The sequence below is a fragment of the Chaetura pelagica genome, unplaced genomic scaffold, assembly GCF_000747805.2.
Source record: "Chaetura pelagica isolate M959 unplaced genomic scaffold, ChaPel_1.0 scaffold243, whole genome shotgun sequence".
Lineage (NCBI taxonomy): Eukaryota > Metazoa > Chordata > Aves > Apodiformes > Apodidae > Chaetura > Chaetura pelagica.
In genome coordinates this window covers 979,349-996,172 of record NW_009952712.1, presented here as the reverse complement: position 1 = coordinate 996,172, position 16,824 = coordinate 979,349, and the positions used below count along the sequence as shown (strand labels likewise).

General features: G+C 43.2%; 2 protein-coding genes across 2 annotated transcripts in view; one reads left to right on the top strand and one right to left on the bottom strand.

Moving 5' to 3' along the window:
- The window catches only part of LRRC40 (leucine rich repeat containing 40), a 15,522-nt gene extending 15,153 nt beyond the window's left edge, over nucleotides 1-369 (bottom strand). The window contains exons 1-2 of the mRNA XM_009994588.1: nucleotides 360-369; nucleotides 113-269 (exon numbers count right to left, since the gene is read on the bottom strand). Of these exons, the coding sequence (XP_009992890.1) occupies nucleotides 113-269; nucleotides 360-369 (167 nt within the window). The remainder of the gene's footprint in view (nucleotides 1-112; nucleotides 270-359) is intronic.
- SRSF11 (serine/arginine-rich splicing factor 11) lies at nucleotides 368-15,738 on the top strand. The gene is made up of 12 exons (XM_009994587.1): nucleotides 368-423; nucleotides 3,572-3,705; nucleotides 7,653-7,762; nucleotides 9,533-9,625; nucleotides 9,930-9,979; nucleotides 10,311-10,438; nucleotides 11,352-11,433; nucleotides 12,574-12,705; nucleotides 13,200-13,289; nucleotides 13,909-14,004; nucleotides 14,840-14,978; nucleotides 15,075-15,738. Exons 1-12 carry the CDS (start codon nucleotides 368-370, stop codon nucleotides 15,267-15,269), a joined length of 1,305 nt encoding a protein of 434 aa, XP_009992889.1. The 3' UTR covers nucleotides 15,270-15,738.
- The last annotated feature ends 1,086 nt before the right edge of the window (nucleotides 15,739-16,824 follow it).

Below are 16,824 nucleotides of genomic sequence, written 5' to 3'. Positions count from 1 at the left end.
GGCCTGGGGCCTCCTCGGGGACATCCCCGCGCCCAGCAGGGCCCGGGCCGGGCTCTGCCCTCACCCCCCGCCGGGGGGGGGCCCGCCACAGCTCCCCAGCGCTGTAACTCACCGCGGGGTGCGGGGGAGGGACGGGGCCCCGCCGGTGCGGGCGCGGTGCGTTCCCGGGCTGCCCGGCTCACGTCCCGCTCGGTAACCTCCGCACCTGGGGGCGGCTGGTCCTAGAACCCGGGTGCTGATAGCAGCCTGCCTTCCTTGCAGGGAGTTCCCTGCAAAAGGGGCAGGGAATCACACAGAAGCCGTACACGTTCGTTATCTGTGTCAGGTGTTGGTCGTGTCAGTGTGAGTAATAGTTTTACAGAACCTCATGTCGATCTACGTTGATAGGATGAACCTCATGTTGATCTTTTGCACATGCACTATGTAAGTAAAGAGCCTCCTTTTCGCCAGGATGAACGTGGATTGCTGGATTATTGAGAAATCAAACCAGAATACAGTCGATTATTTTTAGTGGCTAAGAGTGTTTGGGGTTTCCTGTTTTTCTCTGGGGGGGAAGCTCTCAGAAAGCATCCTCTTTTCCACCAGGGAGCTGTCAGTCCCTGCTAGCACAAGCCCAGGGAAATTCACCCACCCTGCAAATTCAGAAATGGTGTTTCTGGTGTTCTTGCAGTTTCTTGCTTTGGGTTGGATTTTGTCAGTTTTGTGTTGGAAATTGAAGCATAGAAGAGAAGGGAATGTCTCTGTAATTGGAATTGAGGGACAGTTCCAGACATGAGAGTTGCCTTGTGAATATCTGGGCAGAGCCATTCATGCCTGGCAGCCAGCAATGGAACCTGCCTTTAAGCAGGTGCAGTTACTTGACGTGCTGCTCTGTATTTCGAGGGAAGGTTATTTTGGGTGAATTCTGTTCCTGAAACTTTGTAGTTTTCAATACATATTAACTAACCTGTTAAAAGGTTACTAGGGTGGTATCAGGGCAAGTTTGTTTCCACGGCAAGGCTGGGCTCCTGCCTCCGGCTGCCGGTGTCTGCCTCCTTTGTTCTTGCCCTGGTGTTCCTGCCACCTCAGCTGGGTCATTTTGTTGGTACAAGACCCAGGGAGCTGATGGGCTGCCTTTAAAAGCAGGGAGAACAGGCAACAGGATGCAAATAATTCCAGTAACCCAGGTGCCAGACAGCTCACATTGGAGCACCAAAAATCACACAAACGTCTGGCTGAAACTTCTTTTGTGTTTCAAAAGCCTGAATTGAAAGACAGCGAAAGTGCCTCTTCATCTTGTGGGGATGCTTTGAAGATTTATTATTATTTATGGAAAGGTTGTAGCTGTAGAAAAGCCACTGAAGAAATTAACAGGGAACAGGACAGACAGTGTCTCTGGGTGGGCCTGGTGCAGGAGGTGTGGGACATACTGAAGAACTGCTGAGGTGAACATCGTTGTTTATCCTCATTCAAGAGCCTATGTCTTGGTGGAAAAGGAGCATTTTTGGAAACCATTTATAAAGGCTGTGCAGCAGGGACTGCTCTGGACTGGGGTTAATTTTTAACGTGCTGTTTCAGGAGGTTTTGTGTCGTTTCCTCTGTGTTGCTGCCTGTACAGATCTGCCCGGGGCTCTGGTACCACATGGGTTGGTTGTTTTGGGGAAGTTGGCTTTTCTTTGGGTTGGTTGTTTTAAACTGTTGTTTCTTCCCACCTATGAACATAGTAATGTTGGAGAACATCTCCTGCATGGACAATCTATTCCAATCTCCAGCCTGATTCTACATCTGGAATAATGCCAGCACTAGTGTCTGTATAAGAGGCAGGATTATCCCTTAAAAATCAGAGTTACTATTTCAAGATGCTGGTTGCAATAGGAAGGAGGGAGCTTTGGTGGAGTGAGTAGTTGGAGGTTTTGATCCAAAGGTTGGATTTCCACCTGTCCACCTGCTGTATTCCAGACCTGCTGCACTCTGAGAGTGGGAATGTTGTTCAGAGACCAGCCCCAGGAACTCCTCGTGTGTCTCGGCAGTTGTGGGAACAGTGTCTGAGAGAGAATTGCTGCATTTTTTTGTCTCTGGTGAATTAGAATAACGACGGCCTTTTTTTGGTAACTGTTGGGAACGTTCTGTTCCTGATGAATCTTGCTCAGCCACAGCTTGGATGTTAAGAGTGACTGGAAGTACATTTTTAAAAGCCCAGCCCACCAGTTTGCATGGAATTGCCAGGGCACGTGGGCCCAGTCAGCTGTGCCATGGAGCACACAGGGCTGCTCATGGATCCAGACAGGATGTTCCCACCTTATCACAGACATTGGAAGAATGTTTGCAATACCCTACTGCCTTTATGTAACACATTGATTCTTATTTAGAACCTAGTATGCCATTCCAGTGTGCCATAACTCCTGGATTTACTTCACAGTTTTGCTGCTGTGATTTTGTTAAATGCTGTGCTAATGCTTTGGTTTTAATGGAAGTGGGTCAAGAAATGGCACCACTTTGGCAAGCTGTTGTGTGTTCATAGGTACAGAAGAGTTAAGAGTTTCAGCATTTCCAGCTCTGTTTCATTTATTGCTACAGTGTTGCTTTCCAATTTATTAAATTGCACAATGTTGGATGAAGTAGATGCTTCTAATGTTAATGTTTTAAAAGCTGCAATTTGATGGCTCCACTGTAGTTTTTAACATCAGGTTTAAATTTAAAGTATGATAAAGTAGATGTTTAGGGCAACTTTTGAGTTGGTGTAACATGCACCAACAAAAATAGACCTTGGATGTCTGCCCTGTTGGTGTTCAAGTCCTTCTCCTTTCTCCTGAACTCTGACAACTCTGCACTTTGAGTGCTTAGAGACTCAGGCAACCTTCTTCAGCCCAGATAAAACTGTTTTGGCAGTGGGATGCATTTTGAAGAGCTGGTCTCATAACTGGGAATCTAGTTAGTAAAGGTAGATCTTTGTCATGAAGAACTTGTGAATATTTTTCAGAGCTGCCTCTTCAGGCTGGTTTGTTCCTCTGGTACTTGCAGGCAGAACTGTTCCGTTCTGAGGTGTTTTGTGCAGCTCTGCTGACTGAGACTCTCTGTGAGCTGTGGAGGTTTGGGACAGACCTGTCACATTACAGTCATCTTTTAATCATGACCCTTTTTGTTTCATAGTTTGCCTTTATAAGTAATTTGAGGCCCAAAGCAGAGAGTGTAAAATGTCTTGATTTTTGTGGCTTCTGCATCATACGTCATAGCTCACGTTTTCCTGGAGCAAAGTTTTTCTTTGTCTCCTTCCCTTCTCGCAGGTCATGAAAACTGATTGCTGTTGAGGTGTTAGGTCACAGATGCATTGTGCATAACAGAGTTAATGCCCAGTCACAAATGAGGCAGTAAAACTCTTCCTGCACTGCTACAGTCAGTTGGCTTCATTTGGTGCCATTTCCAACCTGTGGTCACACAAAATGCTGTTTGATGCAAAACCTGAAATCGTGTCCTTGCGGGGCCCCCTGTGACTGCCTGCCTTGGTGAAAGTGGGGAGACAATGGGAGTCAGAAGCTTCCTACTGCCAGGCTGGCCCCCAGCTAAGCAAGGTTTTTCTTTCTTTCTTTTCCAGTGATTCTCCTTTGCCTGTTTCATCGCGTGTCTGTTTTGTAAAGTTCCACGATCCCGACTCGGCAGTCGTGGCCCAGCATCTGACAAACACTGTGTTCGTTGACAGAGCCTTGATAGTCGTACCCTATGCAGAAGGTTTGTGACTTGTTTAATGGCCTATGAAGCCACCATACCATGGCATTTCATTTCAGTATAGTTCTCAAAAAATGAGGGTTAGTCAAATGTCAAACATGTAAGAGATTCACATTTTTAAACCCTTGGTATATTGCCATTGGCCCATGGATTAAACAATAATTGTTTTTAATCTAGTGCCACTGAATTCAAGTGGAAAGTTTACCTCTTCCTGGTTTTGTGTGTCTTTAAGTTTAGATTATTAACATTTTAGGCAGAATTATTTGCAAATTTTGCTATTTGTCTGTCTCAATGAGACATTTGCCTAAACAGAGGTAAGCCAACAGGTCAACATCCTAAGGAAATTTTGCCTTAATAACTGTTTGCCACTTCCATGTAGGCATAAATCTCTTCATGAGAATGGCTTCTCCCTCCCTGGGGGAGCAGATTAATGTCTCTTTAAGAGCTGCTGCTGCTGGGTTTAGTTGGGGGCTCCCTGAAAGGCACTCGCTCTCGCTGAGAAGTCCAGTATACCAAGGGTTTGAATAATTATGGTTTAATTTGAAAGTGAGATCTTCCAAGAGGTGCCAAATGGGCACTGGTACTAGTATTTTATTCCAAGTTTTCTTGTTCATCCTTTGATATATTTTATAGAATTTCACTAAATAATAAACTCTTCTCTCTGTTATTTGTGTGTGTGATTTTTGTAGTGGAGAAGGCAAATGCAAAGCCCTTCCAGATGACTGAAAAACAGTGGGTCCTCTGCAGCTACAGGGGATTCTAGACATTAACTAAAGGCCAGCAAGCACTCAAGTCCCCAAGTGTTTTCCTGGTGTAACCACTTGTTAACTACATTTTCTCTTCTTTTTATTTTTACATTTTAGGGTGTTACAGTAATTTGAAAGGCAATGAGCAGGGTTTTTGGAACTTACCTTAAAAACAAAGTGCTGAGAAGACACCTCTTCTTACAGAAGTCTTATTAAAACTCTTCTAGACTTGCTTTAGAAGTAATTTATTTCCATTGTACTGTTTCTTGATTTGCTTCTGAAATAATGGCTTTTCCCAGGTAGCTTGAATTAAATGCAATCTCTGCAGATTAAGTCATACTACAGTAGTAAATGTGATAGATGACCTGGATCAGACCTGTAACTGAGACACTGCAATGCTGTAGGCTGTCTTTGGAGGCCTGGGGAGCTGTCTTTGTGTTCCTTAAACTTCAGAGATATGAAAACTTAATTTCTGGAGCGTAGGAATCTGCAGCCTGACCTCTGGTTGAGACATGCTGCTTTTTGAGGGGGCAGAACATGTTCTGAAATTGCCACTGAGCTACTGCTTCTGCTTTTGCTAGTTTAGGTACAACAGCACAGTTGAAAGGCTTCTTGTCCTCATCTTTGTATTAAAGCTGGATACAGCAGCAGTCTGAGTTAGCTCTGAAATACTCACCAAGGCCCATGGTAAAGAATGTTGGTGTTTAACTTCTCCAGTAAGGATAAAACATTTTTCTCTTTGTCAGTCTGACTTTGTCCATGGTGCTTGATGGTGGATAAATCTGGCACACAGAGAAATCTGCCCAGTAACTTTGGTTCAGATTCTGTAAAAGAAAATAAAATTAATCAAGTAGAATATTTTAATGGGCTCATTTAAATCAAGGAGTTCTTCCTGGGCCATTTCTGGTGCTGTTCTAGTTCAGCATGTTGATGGGTTTGGCAGAACAGCGGGGCGTATCCCAGGAGATATGTTGAGCCCATAAGGTGTTGCCCCTGGTCTGGGATCATATGCCTTAGTCCCTGTCCTGGAAAACCCTTTTCCCTGCAAACACATCCTGCCAGGGTCCCAATTCAACAAGCTGTTCAAGCAGCAAGATTCTTAAAAAGATCATGAAACTGCTCATGTGCTTAATGCCAGGCATGTGCTTAACTACTGTGCTGAACGGGGCCTTGTACCCTTGGGTTTCTGTTGTGATAATTGTGTGAATATTGCCTGTCACTAAAGTGAATGTTTGTTGTCTGTTTAGTGCAATAATTGCCCCTATATCGCAAGTGCACTCCAGGTTTAGCATAACAGACACTTTGGTGTTGGCTGTTGCTTTGTGTTATAGAACTATACACAAAGGCTACGGTAAGGTTTAGTATTTGTAATTTTCTCTCTGATATTCCTAGATTTGGAAGGAACTCTTTAAGATTAAAAGGTGGCTGGGGGGGGTATCTAGGTTCTTTGGTTAATGTTTGTTTCTTTTGTCTGTTTCTTTTTCTTTCATTTCTACACATTCATGCAGTATTTCATGGTTCTAACAAAGCAGCAGTAAAAAAAACTCTTGAAGCATGAAAATTAACTGGTGAGGGGCCTCATTGCTTTTTTAAAAATTGTAGTTTATTTATTTCTAAATATTTTTTTTAAACAATTAGAGGATCAGATGCATGAATTTTTTTTTTTAATGGATGCAGATCTTCTATGAGGTGTCTCAAGATAAGTCTGAGGATTTGTATTTAGATGCCAGAAATGTTGTAGTTGCACTAATTTGAAATGTTTAGCTTTAATTTATAAATATCCTCTGAGACATAATTTTGCATGCAAAATTATCCCATAATCTCTCTGTAGGTTTGTTAATATATTTATGCATTAATGCCCTTTATCTAAATGACCTTTTTCCCCCCCTCTCCCTCCATAACTTTTGGTATCTAAATTGATGACAGCTCAATGACACAAGCAAGATATCAGTGCTGTGTATTATACATTTGTTTATATTATCGGCACTTCTCAGTATAGGTGGAAGGAACCATTACCTTTATTTAACAGTGGTTTTTCTTTTTTGTTGTTGTGTTTTACAGTTCTTTTCCCTGGTTCAGCCTGAACTATATACCAGGCCCTGCTGAAAATACCACCCAACAGTTTTCTTCTGCAGCTTATCCAGTTTCTCTTAAGTGCCCTGTACATATTGTATGTTTTATGATGAGATGCAGTTTCTTAATGTGTATTACAGAAACACTACTGGTATTTGCAACTATATAGTAAAATTGTTTTATTGAACTCTCATTTTGGGGGCTTGGGCACATTAACAAATTAATCCATCTGTATAGGGCTTTTGCTGTTGGATAGAATAAAAATACCTACATAATTACTTGTTTCATGGTAGGACCCTTACAATTCTATGTGCAGAGCAGGCAGTAAAATAAGACACTTGTCTTAGTTGGCTGCAAGATTTTGGGCCAGAAGTTTCTTCTGAAATGTAGCAGCATTCTTGGTACAATAAGCATGGCACATATTGGAACAAATGCATTTTACTGCACAGGTAAGGAATGTGCCACACTGTATGTCTGCACCAGCCACCCCAGGCACACACAGCCAGCACTGGGAGAGCTGCAGAGACTCTCATTTGTCAAGTCAGCAAAAGCCCTACGCTTGATTCAACCAAAAATAGTTCCATACCTTCTCTTTTAAGTTTTGCAAAAATTTATATGGTAGGTGTAAAAGAAAACATAGTGAACTGTACCATATTATTAACCCCTAAATCAAACTTTTTTTGTCTTGTGTATCTTGATTTTTCTGTGTGCTTTATAGTGAAGCAGCCGACACGAGTCGTTGTTCATAAAACAGCTTTTGAAAGTTGAGAGCACACCCCTGGAGAACCGACTGTGCTTGCTTACGTTTGGTTCATGACTTAAAAATCGAGTACAGGTGATGAAATCTTGGCAGTGTTAACAAAAAAGTAGTGTGTATTGTGCTATTTTTTTGCTCTAGAAACTTAACCATTTGTAGAGAAAAAGGAACAGTCAAATTTTCACACATTGAAGTTTCATTCTGACAAAAAAGTTAATGATAAATATTAATAGACATCAAGCTTTGTATTTTAGCCAACATAAGTACTTTCAACAAACTCAGGTGGTGTATCAGGGAGACATTTTCTGGGTGTATTTGTGTATTTTCTGCCTTTGAAACAGAATGTGTTCTAATGCGAGGCTATTTCTCTGCAGGAGTTATTCCTGATGAGACTAAGGCTTTGTCTCTCTTGGCACCAGCTAATGCTGTGGCAGGTCTGCTGCCTGGAGGTGGACTCCTGCCCACTCCCAACCCACTTTCTCAGGTAGGCTTGCTTTCCTGCTAGGCTGAAGCCAAGGGAAACTATTAGATTAATTCTGTTAGATTGTAACTTATTTGCTGTTGTTTTTTTTCCAGGAGACATAAACTGATGTGCTAATGCTGACTCCTAGAGTGTTCTAGTTTAGATACCTTGATGGGTTGTTGGACCTGTCTGAAATGAGTTGTGGCAAAACAATGATGAGCTGCTAGATGGGACATCTTATTTCCCTAATAAGATGTTTCTGGAATTTCAGGGGCCCTGTGATGGTCTCTCTCTCCCCCCTTTTATCCCCTGTATGCCCACAGACAGATTTGGCAAGCAGGAGAGAGCTTGTAGATTTTTAATTCATGAAGCTCAAGGAGTTGTCATGCTGTGGAGACACCTCCTGTTAATACTCCAGCTGAGGGGAAAAAGTTGTAGCCTGTGTTTGCTTGTTACCAGAACTGTTCTGTAGGTTGAACGGTAAGACCAATACATTGTACAAAAGGTTTTGGTCTAAGAACATATCTTATTAGAGAATAGAGAGTCAAATTACAAGAGGCAATTTAATTAGAGGAAAGCTTCATTAATTCTGCAGTTCTCAAATCTACTTCAGCTTGTGCTTAGTCCTTCTTTCTGGAGTGTCTGTTAAGATTTCTGATTGCCTGAAAGATGGACTTGCCAGTGAGCTCTTCAGAAAGTCCTTTTAAGCACACAAAGAGGGAAAAGTCTGAAGTTTAACTTTAAAACTCAAGGAAAGGGATGGGAGAAACAAATAAATAATGTGTTGAGGATTTCTTCTTTTAGCAGGAACTGTTTGTCTCGGTTTCAGCTCTGTCACTCTGAATCCCAGCCTGCTCCCAGCCCACTCCATGGGAAAACCTATTTAGCACCTCCACTTTGTGGAAAACTTTGGATTGCTACTGAGAGTTGGGCATTAACTCAGTGAACATGAATTGGAGCTGTAGTTTATACTCTAGGAATCAGTTTGGGATTAGTGAGGTTTTCCTTCTGAGGCTGCAGGAAGAAGCCTGTGCAGTTTCAGGAGATCAGCTAGTGCAGAACTCCCTGGCAGAAAGCAGAAGTTTCTGCTCCCTTGCTCTTGACTACATGCTGCTGCTCCTGTGCTGGCTTTGGAGCTCATGAGATCCTTTGGTGGATTATTGTGTTAGCAGGGAGCACAAAGTAAGTCCTGAGGTGGCTCAGTGTGTTTGGACTGGTTGACAAATGAATCTCAAGTGCCAGAGGGGAGGGGAGAGCAAGGCCTCCCAGCACCAGCATTGGATTCCCATCCCATCATGTGTTTGCAGCACAGTGTGTGTTTTGTTTCACTGGACATTTTGATCAACTCACTTTAAATGGGAAAAAAATCAGGTTCTTTAATGAGGCTTCTAGGTGAATTTAAAGAATTTAGACCTATGTTGTCATGCTTCGTATTCTTCTAGTGGCTTTTCTACCCATTTGCCAGATTTAACCAAAATTGAGAACTCTGTAGAGATGTAGCCATATTATTTTGTCTTTTAACATGAAACATGTTAATTTAAATTCTGAATTGATGTAGATAGGTGGTAGTTGGCTTAGAAACTTAACAATGGATGTTCATTTTAACACTGGAGAGGAGTGTCATTCTAGACTATTTCTTGAATGTGTTGGAAAGCTTTACTTTTTTTTCCCTGCCCATTGGGAACCAGAGGAAACTAATTTCATTTTAGAAATACTCTTGCTGACCTTAGGGTAAGTTCCTGTAGCTTGAAGTCTGAATGTGGCCTTGGCTAATTGGTGTCTTCCTTACAGATTGGTGCTGTTCCTTTAGCTGCTTTAGGAGCTCCTGCTCTTGATCCTGCCCTAGCTGCTCTTGGGCTTCCTGGAGCAAACTTAAACTCTCAGGTATGTCACACACTAACATTTTCCTTCTTGTCCCTAGCACACAGGGCAGCTTCACTAACATACACGGTGCTCTTGGTGCTCACCAGTATTAAATGTGATGTTCTCACCATCACCACCATCCACAAGTTTTGAAACAGAACAAGGTGTCTTTCCCTCTCTACTTTGTTTGGAGTCTGGTTTGGTTTTTAAAACTGTAGAGACTTTTAGTTTTAGCCTCTGCTGAGGGTGCATTTGAGGGAGATCATCTCTTGAGCACACACAGCTTCCAGCATGGTGGTAACTCTTCTTTCTTTTTCCCTCACAGTCTCTCGCAGCAGATCAGCTCCTAAAACTGATGAGCACAGTGGATCCAAAGTAAGCAGCAGTGTTTACGTATCCTTGTATTGCAGCACACTTGATATTGGGAATATCTGTTGTGATCCAGTCTTTGTCCTGATGGATCTAATTAAAGTCAAAGTAAAACAGTGTCTAAGGGATCTGGTGCAGACTCTGTTCTGTGTCAATGTACATTAGAGCTGTCAGAAGATGGAAAAAAACCAAACACATCTTAGTACTTGGGAGGAAAATGTTTGCTGATTTGTGTTTCAGTGTTCAGAAAAAGGCTTATTTTGTTCTGTTGGGGACAGCAAGCAGGGATGATTGTAGCACTTGATACGAGTTTCTAAGCTTCTTTTTTCTTTGGCAGGTTGAACCATGTAGCTGCAGGTCTTGTTTCACCAAGTCTGAAATCAGATACCTCCAGTAAAGAAATAGAAGAAGCTATGAAAAGAGTACGAGAAGCACAGTCCTTAATTTCTGCTGCTATAGAGCCAGGTAATGGTGAATCCTAGAATTCCTCATCCAGTTCCAGGTGGCCTTTTGATGTAGCATAATTCTAAAAGCTTTTGGTCTGCAGGACACTGGCTTAAAGCTTTCATCTTCTGTAGTGACTTGACCTACAGTTGGCAGGTTTTTAATGGTCAGTGCTGCATGTGCCCTGCAGAATGGTGCAGGGAATTGATCAGCTGGTGCTTTCCCTGGATTCACTTGATTTGAGAAGGGAAAGTGCTTGAGCTTCCCCTGCTTGAGCTTGCACTGGGAAACCACAGGTGATTTAACCCCTTGGCATCCTGGTGGTGTTTGTTCCTGGGGATTATTTACTTTCTTGTAATGCCTGATCTGTGAAAGTTTGTAAATAATCATTCTGTAGCTTATTTCAGTAGATTTTCTTTTGGAATAAGGTGCAGCAATTCATCCACAAATCTGTGATCTGACAGATTTGTTTTTGACTGCAAAATACAGTTTTGCAGTCTCCTGATTACATTCAGGGCAGAACAGAGCCCCTGTTCTTTTGTTCCACCAGAACACATGGTGATTGTTTTGCTTGAGGCTTATTTGTGGGAATTTCAATTCTTTAGCCCTTCCCAAAAGAGCAGGTTCTGAGGTTTTAACAAGACTCTCTTGCCCTGCAACTGACTTAATTTAAGTATTTTCTGAGTTCTAACTTCTTCAGTTCTGTTTGAAACTTTGTTGTTGTATGTCACATACATGTCTCTGTCATGTCTTCACTCTTCCCTTTTCTTAAAAGATGAAGGTGAGGCTTCATTTCAAATGTCAAAATATTCCTTGAGTTTCCTTTATCATACTTCTATCTGTAGTGTGAAGTCCAACTTCCTTTCCTTTATAAAATCTTTTTGAGAGCTACAAGAACATGCTTTTTTTACTGTGCTTTTCCCTTTTAACCCAGACAAAAAAGATGAAAAACGAAGGCATTCAAGGTCAAGATCACGCTCAAGGAGGAGGAGGACACCTTCTTCATCTAGACACAGGTAGGTGGCTTTTTTGCTTTTAAAAAAATCCCACATAGCTGAAAGAATTCCTGCAAAAATACTTCTTGGAAGTGACTCTTGACCGATGGAGGCTGGCAGGAGGAGAATGAAATGAAGGTTTAGGCTGGGATTGGGCTGCAGTGTGAGATGGAGACCCACCTCTGTGTTTGTAGAAAGGGGGGGAGAGGTGATAGCAAAAACTACCTCAGAAATACCTGAAACTGCTGCAGAAATAACTTCAGGAGCTCTAAGAACAGGACACTGACTGAGGTGGCTTCCTTCCCTAGCAGTGCTTGGGCTCTGCTTTTGTCTGGTACAGGAAACAAGGGACTGGGTTTGTAGCAGATGAGAAACACCTCAGCGCAAGGCTTGGCTTCACACACCCCTCACTGCTGTGAGCATTTAGAAGCCATCCTAGGCTGTTATTGAACAACACTTGCTTAAGCTCTGCTCTTGCCTCAGTCTCTTTCCAGTGTGCTCCTGTGGTGATTATGATTTGTCTTGAAACCCAGTACTGGGAGACTTCCCTGATGTGCAGTGAATGTTGCCCAGTTGGGCTGTTTGTTTCTAGGATGGGCAGCAAAAACAGATGAGTAGAAGTAGCTGGGAGAAAAGTTGTTCCAGAATTCTCTAGGTGATTATTTTAATGGAGACCAGGTCTGTATGGGTGTCCTGCCCAGCAATCTTCATGCTGTCCTACCCACCAGAAGTGCTTCTGGCTGGTTGGTGCTGTTGCTGTGTCAGCCCCAACTACGCAGCGGGTGCCTCTGCTCTTCATTTTAACCATGGCCTTCCCATTGGTGCTGCTTTGCTCTTTGCACCCTCAGCAATTGGCTTCTGTTTGGCTTAGTGTTCTGAACATTCCTGCAGACAAACTTGACTGGTTTTTCTCTACAGAGGAACAGATGTTCTCTCACAAGGAGAGCAGTGGGAGCTGATGGGGGCAGCACTGCTCTGACATTCAGTGCTTGTGCCCTTCCTTTTCGCATCTCCTTGTTGGACTCAGTGTGACTCCTTAGCTGCTTTTTAAATTCTTTTCTCTGTTTTCCATGTCCTTGTGCATGACAGTAATTTCACACTGAGTGCATGGTTTCTGAACAGTCCATGTGTTTCCTCCCCTGTGTGCTGTGTCCCTGGTAGACGGTCCAGAAGCAGGTCAAGGAGAAGGTCCCATTCCAAATCGAGAAGCAGGAGGCGATCGAAAAGTCCAAGGCGAAGAAGATCTCATTCCAGAGAGAGAAGCAGAAGGTCTAGGAGCACATCCAAAACCAGGTAATTGCTTCAATAAAGTTATTCTATTTGCTGGAAATTATTAGATGTAGGAGCTTAATTTAAAAGCAAACTAACAAATGCAACTAAACAGAAAACCTAGGGCAGAAGGAACTAGTGGCTCTTGGTCAAGTCGCAGTCTCCTGTACCATCTTAGAGAATTCTGTAACCTGCTTTGCCCAGGGGGCAGCAGAGGCAGCAGGCATGAGCTGACTCACCCAGTCACTGCCTTTGGGAAGCAGGAAATGGGAGCACCTGGACTTGCATGTTTTGTGTTGTTCATACACAGGAGCTATAAAGAGCTGTTGTTTTTTTTATGTAGATGATTTCTATTGTTTCCATCAAATTAAGGTGACTGACCCCAGAAATACTAGGCACCATGTGCCATCCAGTGTAGCCATCATGTCCTCATTCATTTTCCTGTGTAGCTAAAGCAGTGGATCCTACTTGAATAGTTTGAAAATTACTTAAACTTTAAATCTGTGTTTTACTAAAAGGGATAAAAAGAAGGAAGAGAAAGAAAAGAAACGTTCCAAAACTCCCCCCAAAAGCTACAGCACAACCAGACGATCAAGAAGCACAAGCAGGTACAGTAAAAGGAATGTTTTCCATGGGCTCTGTTTCCAGCAGGGTGTATCCACTTCAGTAGAAAGAACATTCTTGCATGCAACAGGATGATGGTTCTGTGGTGGATACACTGGGTGTATGCACAAGTGCATGTGTGTTCCCTCTGCCTCTGTCTAGAAGATGATTTATTTTTCCCTGATACTGTAATTTTCTGGGTGTTGTTTGAGCTTTGAATGGTCTCCTTGCTCTGTATCAAAGGGAGAACGATGTTTTGAGGTCACTGAGAAACTCTTTCCTGATCTGTGGAATAAATACATGTCATTCCATTTAAAAAAAACTTCCAGAACTAATTTGCAGTCATGACAAGAACTGGTTTGTTTCTGTTTGCAAAAGAGTTGGTGTCCCTGATGGAGTCTAAGCTGGGCATTTGTTCATGGAGGTGGGGATGGAACAGAACTTGCTCCACTGCTCAGCAGCTGTGTGGGCTTTTCTAGTAAGCAAGATCCACTTGAAGTTATACGTAGGTGCTACCTTGGGAGCAGTGCTAGGTTTGGAGCTGGAGGTGTATTTGTAGCTTTAAAAAAAAAACAAACCAAAAAGAAAGAAGAAACCCAAGGCTTTGCTCTCTTTTTCCTGCAGAGAAAGACGACGCAGGAGAAGCAGGAGTGGGTCCCGGTCACCCAAGAAGCCCAGGTCTCCTAAAAGGAAAGTGTCCAGGTCCCCATCTCCACGGAGGTCAGTGGGGCTCTTGGCTGAGGAAGAAAAGGTGTCTGGGTGGGAGGTTCCTGGGTGTGAACTATAGCAGAGATCATGGAGGGGTCGGCGTGCAGGGAGGGGTGTGGCTTGTCCCTTACACCTTGCACATAGCCTGACTTCTTGAGAGAGAGAGTAGATTTCTGCTGCCTGCTACATTTTATCAGCATCTATTGGTTTCAAGCATAGAGCTTCTCCCTTAGTGCCCAGAACTCCCAGTGTGTGGTATTCCAGGGGTGAAGGGCAGAGATACCTGGGTTGCCAGCCCATCTGGCTCTGTACAGTTGGAGTCAACTGACTTCTGGGTGGGCCTGGGCATTTTGTGACCCTCTCTGCCTAAACATGGAACATGGGGTGGTGCTCCTTCATGAAATGCTGCAGCATTTTTCTTAACATGGTCTTCTGCTTCTGGTGATTGTGTTTGGTCCAGAGCCGAGGAATGGGAATGTTGGGTTATTTACTGAAAGCAAATACTGTCTGTTCTTCACTTTGAGGGTGGTGAGAGCCTGGCCCAGGTTGCCCAGGGAAGCTGTGGCTGCCCCATCCCTGGCAGTGTTGAAGGGCAGGTTGGATGGGGCTTGGAGCAGCCTGGGCTGGTAGGAGGTGTCCCTGCCCATGCAGGGGTGGGACTGGATGATTTTTAAGGTCCCTTCCAACCCAAACTAGTCTGGGATCTTAGTTGCACACTGCTGTTTCTCCCTTTAGATTTGTGGCGACCTAGAATCTGTAACGGGCAAAGGTCTGGGCACGGTCTGTGTCCTGGTTACAGGATGGTCTGATGGTGGCTTTAATTCTTCTACACACTTCATCATTGCAGACATAAAAAGGAGAAGAAGAAGGATAAAGACAAGGAGAGAAGCAGAGATGAGAGGGAGCGGTCAACAAGCAAGAAGAAAAAGAGCAAAGACAAGGAGAAGGATCGGGAACGGAAATCGGAGAGCGATAAGGATGTGAAAGTATGTGTAAAACACCCCCCCACAGCCTGGGCGCTCGCAGCCTGCAGGGCCTGGCAAGGCAAGTTTTACTGGTGTTTTTCTATCTTGGCAAAGCAGGTCACAAGGGATTATGATGAAGAAGAACAAGGATACGACAGCGAGAAGGAGAAGAAGGAAGAGAAGAAAGCGGCAGATTCTTCCTCCCCTAAAGCGAAGGAGTCCGGGGCTGAGAAGGGAGGCGGAGATTCAGCAAGGGAATCCAAGGTGAACGGGGATGACCACCACGAGGAGGACATGGACATGAGTGACTGAGCTTGGCCTTTGCAGTGAACACAGCTGCAGACGTGCATCAGTGTCATTCCTGTGTGATTCTTTTATGCTGTACTTGTTAATCCTAAATCTAGATGTATACAGCTCTGAGCTATACCTGGTTTGTAAATCTCCTGATACTAACTCGCCTCCAAAGCTTTCTAGAAAGGTAACCATCCTGTTCTGGCCCACAGGGATTGCCAGCCCAGCAACTCTGACTAACTTGGTGATGCTTCAAGCAAAAAAAAAGCTGCATGCATCTACAGCAGGCATGGACTGTTTGTTGTATGATCTCCTGTAGTCAATCAGCTCACTTATGATAGTGTTTCTAGAGTTTGATTCATTGCAGTACTAGAGCAGTATAGGAATGCACTGACTGCATGTTGGTCGTGGCAGAAACATCCCACATGTCCTACACTCTACCAGATGTGGTGGAGCTACTTAAGGGTCTTAAGTGTGACTACACAAACAAAACAAAAAAAACAAAAACAAAAAAAACACCAGTACATCTGAAAATAAGCATTCTGATAGAGATATTTTTTCCATTTCTGTTTGTTTTTTTAAAGCCATGTGGCTGGGGTTGGTTTGGTTTGTTCTTCCTGGTGATTTTTGTTTGGCTTCAACAAAGCTAAAATGCACTGACCTTTTTGAGGGCTTTTTTTAATGTCAGTTCCAGTCCATCTCAGGGGAGGTGTGAGGGTTTGTAACTTTTCCACTTGAGCCTCGGGGAATGAAAATTTCTGCTTGATCATTGCCCAGTGATGAAAGGTTGCTTTGTGCACTTCTCATAACCCAGGTCCTTTTATTTGTTGTTAAGCAAAACACATGACAAAAGGGTAGTGCAACTTAAAATTGGCCATGGTATGCTTTTAAAAGCAGGTCTACTTGATAATGTACTTTTTACTTGATCTCAAGTTGTATAAACTGATGAATTTGTGTTTACTGTCACTGCAGTAGTACCCTTATGCACAGTGATTCCATGTTATATGCAGAGTAGTTAGGCAAGCTGTTTTCTTAGTTCCAGAAGTTCAAGAGCTTTTACTTTTGTGCAGGTAAGAAGACAAAAGTAGGCTACAGTCTGTGCCATGTTGATGTACAGTTTCTGAAATTGTTTTACACAACTTTGATAATAAAACCCTTAAACTTATACTCATGTTCCTATAAAACTCTGCTGGCATTTATTTACACCACTGAATGTATGAAACCTTACCTCAGTCACTGAGAAGGGATGTTTTTCTGTTTTTAAAAGGCCACAACAACCCTTGTCTCTTTATGAACTGGGAGTGCAGTGATGAAGGTGGCAGGCTGCCACCTCAGCCCGAGAAAAAGTTATTTTACTTTGGGGGGGCGGGTGAAGGGGAGGGGCTTAAATGGGGATCTAGAGGTACTGAGGGACAAGGACTTTTAAAAAGAAATGCATATTTGTAAAATTCTTTTGTATTTTCATGGAAACACGAGCATTCACCTCTTCAGGATGGTAATGGCAGACTGGCAGGAGCAGGAAGCAGTGTTTTGTGTGTACAAAGTAGCTGTTCATGTCAACTGAAACCTTCCTGCT

What these genes read in the sequence shown, in the direction of transcription:
- SRSF11 (XM_009994587.1), top strand. Translation starts at nt 368, where the DNA reads ATGTCGATCTACGTTGATAGGATGAACCTCATGTTGATCTTTTGCACA. An exon ending in AGTCGTACCCTATGCAGAAG is followed by an intron (nt 3,706 to 7,652) that starts GTTTGTGACTTG and finishes ATTTCTCTGCAG; the next exon opens with GAGTTATTCCTGATGAGACT. An exon ending in TTCTGCTGCTATAGAGCCAG is followed by an intron (nt 10,439 to 11,351) that starts GTAATGGTGAAT and finishes CTTTTAACCCAG; the next exon opens with ACAAAAAAGATGAAAAACGA.